The sequence below is a fragment of the Scyliorhinus canicula genome, chromosome 5 (assembly GCF_902713615.1).
Source record: "Scyliorhinus canicula chromosome 5, sScyCan1.1, whole genome shotgun sequence".
Classification (NCBI taxonomy): Eukaryota; Metazoa; Chordata; class Chondrichthyes; order Carcharhiniformes; family Scyliorhinidae; genus Scyliorhinus; species Scyliorhinus canicula.
The window spans coordinates 28167195-28179239 of NC_052150.1; the positions used below are offsets into that span (position 1 = coordinate 28167195).

General features: G+C 42.3%; 1 protein-coding gene across 1 annotated transcript in view; it reads left to right on the forward strand.

Moving 5' to 3' along the window:
- LOC119965871 (ankyrin repeat and SAM domain-containing protein 6-like) overlaps positions 1–12045 on the forward strand; it is a 54969-nt gene that overhangs the window by 13447 nt on the left and 29477 nt on the right. Inside the window, exons 6-9 of the mRNA XM_038796818.1 lie at positions 6081–6303; positions 8524–8573; positions 9365–9565; positions 11543–11717. Of these exons, the coding sequence (XP_038652746.1) occupies positions 6081–6303; positions 8524–8573; positions 9365–9565; positions 11543–11717 (649 nt within the window). The remainder of the gene's footprint in view (positions 1–6080; positions 6304–8523; positions 8574–9364; positions 9566–11542; positions 11718–12045) is intronic.

The window sequence follows — 12045 nt, forward strand, 5'->3', positions numbered from 1 at the left end:
TCTGGTCCCTCTGGATGGCATGGGCTCTTGGCTGGTGGTGGATTCACTGTTGTTTTGGCTGTTGATGCTGCAGTCGAGAGAGAGCTTCTCAGCTTGTGCTGTGCCTTTTAATCTGCTTGGATTTCCAAGCCCCTTTTGTGGGCGACCTCTGGGCCATTGTCAATCAATTGATCAGGGCTCCCTCGCCCTGATCGATCAAGAGTCAGGGGTTGCCACATAGATTTTGGGGTGGGCACTCAGTGGCCATGCCTGGAAGTGTTGGGAGCAGGGGCTTGGGTCCCGCTGTGTCTGATAGACAATTGATTGACAGGATAGTTCTATTGTTCCTGGGAAGACCTTTTAATGGCATTTTTCCTGTGTTAGTTTCTGCATAAGTCTGAGCTACAGTTTTGTATATTTGCAGGCTGCAGCCTGTCTGTGTTCAGGCTTGGCCAAATTTCCCAATGTTCTCTGCGGGAGGCCATTTTAGATGGCCACAGTTCATTTGTTGCTATAACTGTTTAGGTTTAAGATGGACAAAGTGGAGTTTTCCTGGACTGGGAGGAAGAGCCGGTGACCGGCACAAAGCTTCGCACTCCTGCCTCTCTGGGTACCGATTTAACTGGTTTGTCGGGGAGATTAGTGTTGCGGATTTTTTTTTGTCCACGGCTCTGAGGCCGAATGTACGGGGCAGATTCCCTCAGCAAAATCTAACGGTGTCAGTGTGGTGAAGGCACAACAAAAGTTGCGCAGTGTTAATATCTCCGACAGTAAACACGAGCACATAATCCGCCCATGAACCACTTTGCCTGATAAAACCTAGTTACTGGTCATCTTTATTCAGTAGTTGCAGATGAACGTCTACAAATAGAGTTAAGTAGTAAGAAATTTTTCTTTTGAAATGTTTTTATTATCGTTTCTCATATTTATAAACAGTTGCGAATATATACATCGCCTTTTTCTTGCCTGCACTAATTTACTTTTATTGTACAGAGAGGTTTATTTTGGCCTTCGATTAACTGACCAAATGTACGCTTCACTATCCCCTGGATCGGTCTATAGTTTCTCCCCCCCTCTTCCCCTCCCCCCCCCGCCTTTGGCTTCAGCTTTGTTTTTCTTTTATTTCCCAGGAAAGAGAAGGGGGGTAAGCCTCCCTCTTCTCTTGTGGCCTCCCCATCTTCCTTCTGTTCCCTCCCCCTGCCCCCTCCCGGGTTGTGCAGTCCTTTGGTTCTTCATCTATCTTGTTTTTTTTTAATTCTTGGCTTACTCTTCGTTGCTGGCCTCCAACAGGTTTTGGAACAGGCCGACAAACTGCCCCCAAGTATCCAGGAAGCCGTACTCCAACCCTCTGATGCCATACTTAATCTTCTCCAGGTGGAGAAATTCCGAGAGGTCAGCAAGCCAGTCTGCAGCCGTGGGTGGTGTTCACGATTGCCAGCCGAGCATGCGATTAGAGAAGCAAGGGCATTAGCCCCCTTCCCCATGTGTAGTTCTGGCTGCTCTGATACCCCAAAGGTTGCCACTATTGGGCAAAGCTTCACGCTTGCCTCCATAACTTGGACATTGCCTCGGAGAAGGTTGCCTCGGAGAAGGCTGTCCAGAACCCAGCAGGTTTGGGGCAAGCCCAAAACATGTGGGTGTGGTTGGTCGGGCCCTACTGGCACCTCCGGGAAGAACCTGCTCATTCGGGTTCTGGTCAGGTTTGTTCTGTGCTCCACTTTGAGCTGTATTAGGCTGAGCCTTGCGCAGAAGGAGGTGGAGTTAGCCCTGCTCAATGCTTTGCTCCAGAGTCCCCACCCTACCTCTGTCCCCAGTTCGTCCTCGCATTTTTGTCTGATGTCATCCAGTGGTGTCTGGGCTATGCCCAGTAGCTGTCTGGATATTTTCCCACATAACCCCCCTCTCTAGCTATTTGTGCCTATCAGGTCCTCCAATAGTGTGGTTTCTGGGTCCCCGGGTGCCCTACTGTCTCTTTGCGGAAGGAGTGTTTTGTTTGGAGGTGTCTCGTTTCCTGTCCTTTTGCTAGTTGCCACTTGCTCGTCAGTTCGTCCAGTGTCGCCAGTCTGTGCCCTACGTAGAAGTCCCCGACTGTTGGTGTGCCACTGTCCCGCCTCTCTCTTTTGAAGGTGGTATCTGTGATTGCCGCATATGGGGGGCCATATTTTGGTTATCCCGAAGTATTGTCTCAGCTGGGTCCACGTACTTCTCATGGCCGCTACCATTGGGCTCATTGTGTACCTTCTTGAGGAGGAGGATGGGAGTGCTGCTGTCGCCGGGGCCCAGAGGGTCATTCCTTTTGCAGGATGCCTCCTCCATTTGTTACCCAATCTGTGCCGGGTTCCTGCACCCATCCGCTCACTCTGCCATTGCTGCCCAGTGGTGGTATTATAGGTTTGGTCAGGCCAAGGCTCATTTGATTTTCGATCTTTGCAGGGTCTGTTTGGGAATTCTTGGGTCTTCTCTCTCGTCCGTCCGTCCGTCCCCCCCCCCAAAAGGAGGAACCTTGGCAGTACGTTCATCTTGATTGTCCAGCTGAGACAATACTTCGGGATAACCAAAAGATTACTAACAATGCAACCCTGCCCCCTTTGCCCATCTGCCTGTCCTTTCGATAGGACATATATCCGTGGATATTTAGAGCCCAGCCCTGATCCCATTGCAGCCACGTTTCTGTGATGCCCACAACATCGTACCGGCCAATTTCAATGTGCGCAACAAGCTCATTTACCTTGTTCCGCATACTGCGTGCATTTAGGTACAACACCCTCAATCCTTCATTGGCCACCTCCCTTTTCACACTCTCCTCAGTCACTGTACCCTGCACTTGGCCCTTTTTGATTTTTGACTGTGGCTTCTCTGCCTTACACTTTCCCACTTACGCTTTTTGTTTCTGGCCCCGTTTTACTTCACCCCCCGCCTCGACTTCCTACATTGGATCCCATACCCCTGCCACATTAGTTTAAACCCTTCCTAACAGCTCTTGCAAACAACCCCACCCCCCAGGACATCAATTCCAATCCTGCCCAGGTGCAGGCTGTCCGGTTTGTACTGGTCCCACCTATCCCAGAACCGGTTCCGATACCCAGGAATTTGAATTCCTCCCTCTTGCACAATCTCTCGAGCCACACATTCATCCTATCTATCCTGACATTCCTACTCTGACTAGCTCATGGCACTGGTAGCAATCCTGAGATTTCTACCTTTGAGGTCCTACTTTTTAGTTTAACTCCTAACTCCCTGATTTCAGCTTGTAGGACCTCATCCCGTTTTTACCTATAATCACCAGAATGTCCTGCAGCTGCTCCGAGCCATCCTTGACCCTTGCACCAGGGAGGCAACATACCATCCTGGAATCTTGATTGCGTACGCAGAACCGCCTGTCTACTCCTCTTACGATTGAGTCCCCTATCACTATAGCCCTGCCATTCTTCTTCCTGCCCTCGTGCGCAGCAGAGTCAGCTACGGTGCCATGAACCTGGCTGATTCTGCTTTCCCCTGGTGAGCCATTTCCCTCAACAGTATCCAAAGCGGTATATCTGTTTTGCAGGGAGATGACCACAGGGGACACCTGCACTGCCTTCCTACTCTTGCTCTGTCTTTTGGTCACCCATTTTCTATCTCCCTCAGTAACTTTCTCCTAAACGTGCTATCCACGACATCCTCAGAATCGCAGATGCTCCAAAGTGAGTTCATCCGCAGCTCCAGAGCCGTCAAGTGGTCTAACAGGAGCTGCAACTGGACACACTTCTTGCATGTGAAGGAGCCAGGGGCAGTAGACATGTCCTTGAGCTCCCACATCGCACTCGAGGAACATGACACGGGTCTGGGATCTCCTGCCATGTCTTAAACCTTAGGTTAAATTATACAAGTACAATTCCAAAAAACGAGTGAGTGTGTGGGGCAGCCCCATGTTAACCTTCACTGCACAATTCTAGATTAATTTAAATTCCTGAAATTTAAAAAGGAACAGTCTTACCAATTCAATTCCCACCGATCTTCAAATTCCCAAACTCGCTCTTCGCTGTGCCTCATTCTGGTTGTGTCTTCTCTGGCTCACTGGGAGAACTCACTGCGAGTGAGTTAAAGTTGCTCTTTTTCAATTGGCCTGAGTTGACTCCCTGCTTTTAGATAAAAGTAGTTTAAGGTGACTGACACTTAACTACCAACCAGTTATGTGAGTGGGTGGGGCAGCCCCTTGTTCGCCTTCACTGCACAATTCTAGATTAATTTAAATTCCTGAAATTTAAAATTTGTGCAGCAATTATGGAAAGGGAACAGCATGCATTAGTCTGCAGTTGGTAAGGAGCACAGTTTCATTCTTAGAAAATGATAAAACCCATTTTTCTATAACTTCTTTCCAAATCTTTTCTGCTGCCATATACACCGTTTCCCTAATCAGCTCACCTTGGAATGCATGCACCTGAAAATTATTGCATCACTTGGTTAATCATTTAATAAATGGCAAGCAATGAAAATCTGATCCGTCGAGTAGACAAATTGAAAAGCATCTAACCAGCAGCAGCCAAATATCACCAAACCATGCCCAGCAACGAAGAAAAAACAAACCAGTCAGATTTTTGAAATAATTATTAACTGTCATTTTCCTTGTCCCACAGCTGAGTTTATACAGCTAGTAATAACTTGCATAATATAACAAACATATAACAAAATTCCAAACTTCTTCCCGTGTCTGCGTGGGTTTCACCCCCACAACCCAAAAACATGTGCAGGGTAAATGAATTGGCCACGCTACATTGGCCCTTAATTGGAGAAAAAGAGTTGGGTACTCTAAATTCATTTTTAAAATTCCAAGCTTACCCCTTGAACAAGAAAGAGAAGCCTGCTTTTGTTCCTTGAATCCTAGAGCTTAAACTGAAAATTTAATTTGGTGCAGAAGACTTCTGTGATGCAAGTTGTAGCTCTACTATAGACAGACCTGCATTGCACAGTCCATGCCACTTGGCAACCATGTAACAAAGGGCGAGGAAGTTTTTGCCATAAAATCTGTTTATAATTGTGGCAGATTCTTTCCTGCTCCTGAATGACTCTGTATAATGTCAAGCAAAAATGGGGTAATTTGTTGAAGACAGAAATTTCAAGCTAAAGGTTTTTGGAATGATCTTGTTTATATTGATGAGAGTACTTGTGTCTCTGCTTTAAAATAAATGGCTGTTTAAAAGGGTTGCAAGCTCTCAATCCACAGGTTCAGATGGAGAAGCAAAGAGTAACAAAATACGGACTTTCGCCTGCCCATTTTCTATTGATATGCCATTGGTTCCTCTGAGACACACTGATTCAAAAGTAACTGAACTGATAGATGCACGCATCCATCATATGGCTCCAATATAAAACTGCCTAAAATTATTGATGTGGAGTTTACAAGGGTGCCATGAGCAAAATGCGCTGGATACACATTCCATTTTGCCAAGCTGAAGTGCCCACAAACTCCACACAAGTTTGAACATTAAAACTTCCTATGAATCTGTACATTCAAACATTTGGTGACCGTAATATAACATCCGCCAGCATCACAAAACAGGGATTCACAGGAATTGTTTTTGACGTATTTTCATACTCGCACTATTTTTTACCTTTTTGGGGAATGATGGGGGAGGGACTCGACTCAATGACATTTGCCTTGCTTTTCAGGTGGGCTTGAGCAACACTTGCAAATACTCAATTCCAGCATGTAGAGCAATTAAGAAGCAGCTTATATCACTTCTGGTTGTGGACTGACTCTGGTCTGCAAAAAGGCTGTTGTCTTTTCACACACAGTTTTGCCCTCCTTAAAGCAAAACCAACTTTTGAACACCGTTTTAAAGGCCTTTTTTCCCCCGGAACCATTAACTAAAATGTGTCCCTTTTTGTACAGTCCAACAAGGTCAAGAGTTTTCCAGCTTCCTTAAAACTACTTGATTACCTTTCCTGGTAAATGGATGTCTCTTCTGTGGAAAGCAATCCAATTTCTTGCATAATCCTTTAAAGAACAGTGTCTTTTAAAATATGTTTTCTGGAATATTCTTGGTCCTGAAGGTGAACCATTCTGTGATTGCAGTATTTGTGACAATGGAAATAATTGATGTTTTCTCTATTCTGTGCAGTCTTGGTGGAACAGAATGTCCAACCGATTCCGTAAACTAAAACTGACTCGCACACTCAGACATGGCTTTTCCACAAACCGGCTTGCCCCTTTTCTCGATGAGCCTGAGATGGGACTGGATGTAACAATGACAGCCAGTCTGAAGGATGACCACAGTCGCTCAGCAGTAATCATGCCTACAGCCAATACTGATTCAGCTTGGGCGCCAAAAAGAAAGGACGGTGGTAAGGAAATTTATTTTTCAAAATAAACATTTGTATAATGCCTGAAAGATAAACTGTAAAGCTTGCATTTAGTAATTTCCACTTTAATGCTGAACCTGTGTCATAGTTGATTAAAATTGACAATAACATGGTAATAAATCTGCTACAGGTTAAGAACCTGTTCAATGATGGATGGGTTACCTGTTAATGTGAATCATATCGCTTTGTGTCTTATCCAAAGGTTGTATTCACAAACCTTTCCAAGTCCTTGCTCTTCCATTTAGATATTTAAAAAAAATTTACAGTATCCAATTCTTTTTTTCCCATTAAGGTGCAATTTAGCATGCCCAATCCACCTAACCTGCACATCTTTTGGATTGTGGAAGCAAAACCCATGCAAACACGGGGAGAAAGTGCAAACTCCACAATGACCCAGAGCCGGGGTTGAACCTGGGATCTCTGCGCCGTAAGGCAGCAGTGCTGACCACTGCACCACCGTGCTGTCCTTTAGATTTTTTTTTCATCAAAGGGTATGAATTATGCAGTAAACTACTGGAATGGTTATTAAAGCAGGCAATATGGATTGTTTTAGGACATGATGGATGTGTGTTGGGATACCGGACCAGACCCCTATTTTTGTTAACCTGTGAGAAAAGGATACTTCACCCCAGGAATGACTGAACCCACACTGACTAATGTGTATTTGTTACGTTAAAACAACCTTTAGTTTAAATACAGGGCTAACCACATTAACATCAAAGAAATAGCATTACAATTATCACTTCCTAAATAAAAGGAAAAACTTGAACGTTTATTTGTCTATACCTGACACTTCATTCCAATTAAGAAATCCAATGCAGTTCAAATGCCACTTCTTTAGTTAACAGGTTTACTTGCGGTCTTCTGTGTAGTACTTTTTAGAGATACCCTTTCCAGAGCAGTTCCAATACACTTCTGTCCTGTCACACTCTCGCCCGATGGCAAACTCTTGTTCAACTTAGTCTTTTTGTTAAGATAACAACAGCAATGGGATTGAGTTTGTTTAAATTTTTTTTTTTAAAGAGTACCCAATTGTTTATTATTTATTTATTTATTTTTACTTTTTCAATAAACTTTATTTGTAACACATTTGTGGTAACATCCATAAGCCGCGGTTACAATTCAGTTTAGTGGCACTGGTGTGACACATGCTTTTTAAAAAAAAAAAAATTTAATTGAAATTTTTTACAGAAAATATAACAACAAACAATGAAAAGCAACAATAAAACATCATAATAACTGTAACACCCCCAAGTCCGTATCAACGCATGTATCTCACCCCCCCTCCCACCCCCCCAAACCCAGTAACCAACAAGAGAACTTAAAAATAAATTAAAATTAAATAAGTAAACGTAGTCAACCCCCCCCTCCCCGGGTTGCTGCTGCTGCTGACCCAGTACCCTATCGCTGAGCCAGAAATTAGCCTCGTCTCATTTTCTTTGGATTGGGCCAGGATTTCCACTCGAGAGCTGCAAGCATCTTTCAGTTCACGCTGGTAGTCTTTGAATTGTTTTTTTTTTTCCAGTTAAGGGGCAATTTAGCGTGGCCAATCCATCTACCCTGCACACTTTTGGGTTGTGGGGGTGAAACCCACGCAGCCATGGGGAGAATGTGCAAACTCCACATTGTACAGTGACCCAGGGCCGAGAGATTGAGTTCTTAAGCCTACGACACAAAATAACCAGTATGTGTACACCAAGTGTATCACTTCGGTAGTAGCAACTCAGTTGTGAAACTATTGACACTTCTTGTCCTGGCTTTGGAGACGCTGCCTCTGTACAAGGACCTCCCTGGTCCTTATCTTGCCTGCAACTGATTTGAGTAGAAACAAACAGACTTACCCTGATTAATTATCATCTTTTTCCAAGTCTCTGTGTATCATACCCTCCATAGCCATTTCCTGTGGTTTTGCTAGATAATGGCATGCATTGTTAGCACTGGGCAAAGTCAATTCCTGTTCTGTTGGGTGTGCAGCACTTTCATATCATTGAGTCGTAGCATTATACAGCAGTTGAATAATCATTAATACGAATGAAGTGTTATTTGGGGATAGGTTCCCTGTTAATATTTCTAAATGATTATACCTTGGTATGACTTCTGATTTGTACTAGATAACTGGTTGAAGAATAAGTATCAGAGTAATCAGTATTAGACTTGCCATAATTCAATGTGCTTTTAAAAAAAAATTAATTCGCTTTATAGGACTTGACGATACTGGTACAGGAAAAGATGACATTCTTCTCACAACTATGGTAGGTTACGAATTTGTATGTAGGATATTAATTCTTGGTGAAATCGAGGTTGAATTTTTCAATAATGTAGTTGCTTATACCACTGCCATGTGTGTATTATGAAAATTAATATATTGGACTTCAAGAACATCACTGACAATGCTGAGTGATGCCATATTGTAACTGACAATTATTTTCAACTTTTATAGTTTGCTTTGAGGAGAATGACATCTGCAAATAGGATAACTTTGCAGTTTTTATCTCTCTTTAATTGTAATGCTCGATGCTGGCACTATGGACCAAAACACTTAATATCGTTGCTCAAGGTGCTTCTTTGTCGCAATTTAAAATTTCCCACTGTATTATTGTAGGTTTCAATGCTCCATTTGAGTCATTCTTGTGGATTTCCTGTGAGATTGCTAATTAGATTTAATGTCTCTCTGACACTGGTACCTTGGTTGAGACTATCCAAAGAGGCTGTTTTCTGTTTTTCCAAATTGAATGTACGTCTGGATCTTTCATTTCTTAATTTAGAAACTAGTTTAGAAAAACTAAAGGAACAAGGCCCATAATTTGTCATCGAGGTAGCATAAAGAAGGCATGGTGATTGACACCAAGCCATGGTTTTGAAGCTTTTAGGAACAGGGGAAAACAGAGGATATAAGTTCCACAGTTTTGAACCCTGTGTATGTTTTGAATCTTTAATGTGCATTTTTAGTGAATGTAAAAATGCATACAATCGACTTGTTGAGGAGTTTTAAAGCTAGAAAAGTATTGGTTGTGCCTCTGTTAAGACATCCTTTCTATTACAGCTGAAAAATGGTGCACCCTTCACTCGTCTTCCCAGTGACAAGTTGAAAGCAGTTATCCCTCCATTTTTGCCTCCATCAAATTTTGAACTATGGAGCTCTGACAGGACAAGAATGAACAAAGAGGGAAAATTGGAGCATATTGGGCTATCTATGCCCCGCCGGTGTGCAAAACCCAACTTCAACAGTGGAAATTCTGATATTGTAAGATTGTTTTTTCAGATGTAACACAATTTGCCTGTCAGGATAAGTCTTTTTTAGTCGGTATTAATTGAGGTTACTGCAAGCTTGAGTAGAGGGAAATGCAGCCTGTATGGTATGAAGTGTTATAATCTACCCAGATCTGATTGGCTGGGGACATTGGTTACCCCTTGAATCTTGAGGGATAAGTGGGCGGGGCAATCATTAACCTTGCAGCTGTATAAATAGAGCTGGCCAGTACAGTACCGGCTTAAGGGAGAACCAGTAGTGAACCATTGGTGCTGTGAAAATATTGTTGTCAATAAAAGTCACTTCCTGTTTGACTCTTCATGGCCCTCACAAAATGGAGGTATTCAAACTGGGGACAAATAACATTTAAAAAAAAATAAATTTGGTGTACCCAATTCATTTTTTCCAATTAAGGGGCAATTTAGCGTGGCCAATCCACCTAGCCTGCACATCTTTGGGTTGTGGGAGCGAAATCCACGCAGACACGGGGAGAATGTGCAAACTCCACACGGACAGTGACCCAGAGCCGAGATTCGAAGACAAATAACACTTAATGAGCAAGGAACTGAATTCACAGGGGCCATCGGTCTGCCATTCAACTTCATATACACATTTCATTTACTGAATCCCTGCATATGGAATATAATGGCTATTTGGCTAAGAATTGTGTAAAATAAATTGTATCCTATTAGTGAGTTATTTTGAAATTTCAAATGGACCAAGGTGAGAACAAATTCTAGTCTCTAACTAAAATCCTCTGGTTCATGTTGAACTTTTGTTATTGGGGCAAGTGTGAAAATATTTCCAAATTGCCGCATCTTGGTTTATTGGTCTTCAGTCAAGTTTCATAGTAAATCTTCACTTTTCCAGCTTTCAACCGGGGGGGGGGGGTGTTGTTTGAAGTAAATGTCAGATGTAGTAAACTGAATATTCTGTCTGTCCAATGTGGTTTTATTTTCTTGTTGCGTATTAACTTAATTCACTTGCCACTAAATTTGTTCCCAATGGTTTGATGAGGAAATTAATATCCCTCACTAGATAAGTATTTATGTAGTGCAACTGAAAGTGCTTACTGGTAAGCAAGTGCATGAATTTTATTAAACTTGTACAAACTAGATATCTTCTACAAACTAGATATCTTCTGTAGACATTGTGCACAGTTGATGAACTGTCTGAAGTACTTCAGGACAGTCAAACGGTGAGATCTTTGTATTCATACAATTGAATACAATACAATTATGGTTGTGTGCTGGAAGGTAAATGTTTTAAAATGTATTTGTATCACATTCATGATCAAATTTTAATGATGAATTTAAAATGAATTGGTCAATGTGTTGTGATGTTCAAACATGTTAAACATGTCAACTAATAGAACTCACCATTTCTAGCCTTCTATCTTTGTTAACATTTGAAAGTAGTTTTATGCAGCATAGTATTTCCTCATTTCATTAAAGATACTTAAACATCATTCATAAGGGGCAGCACGGTGGCACAGTGGTTAGCATTGCTGTCTCACAGCGCCGAGGTCCCAGGTTCAATCTGGGCTCTGGGTCACTGTCCGTGTGGAGTTTGCACATTCTTCCCGTGTTTGCGTGGGTTTCACCCCCACAACCCAAAGATGTGTTTCGGGTAGGTGGATTGGCCACGCTAAATTGCCCCTTAATTGGAAAAAATTAATTGGGTACTCTAAATTTAAAAAATTAAACATCATTCATAAACATATTATAGAAGTTAATCTTTTTATTCTTTTAACAAGTCCATCATGTAACATTTTCCCCCCAATTTTATGCTGACAGCATTGAATTTTGGAATAGGTAAAACTGTTTCTTCAATCACTCGCTAACCAGTATGATTGTCCACCTGAGAATCTTTGTGTTGCTGGTAATGGGTTCTGTGGGCCCTTGCGTGACTGATGAGCCCGATCCTGGAGCTGCATTTATGTATCATTTTCTGTTTTTTTGCTTGTTTCAGACCTCTGTCAGCAGAATGGGGAGATCTGTTAAGCTTCCTCCTATTACAAATCTTAACAGAAACCCAGCTCCCCCAAACGCAGGACATTTCAATTATTCTCCACATTCCTCTGGTGGATCTAATGGTGTGGTCGGCATCAGTAGACATTGCATCAGTGAACAACATAACCGTTCAGGTCAGAAGGATATTCTTGTCAGTTTCTTTTAAAAGCAATTTTTAAAATCTACATTGAGTGCCTTCTGGTTGGCAGAGTGGATAGTCAATCTGAATATCAGCTTGAGTTCTGCATTCCATCTTTTGTTTTTAAAAGGTTAAGGACATTTCAAGTTAATTTTTGTACTTGTCAGCAAGGGCAACATTTCGAGCCTTTAGTGTATCGTTCTCTATCCTGAAAAATGAAATCTCACGACAAAGAAAGCGACCATTGTGGCTGTGCTAAAGAACTATCCATTTCATCAAATTTCTCTGACCACCTCCATAGCCCTGCTGCATAATTTTGTTAA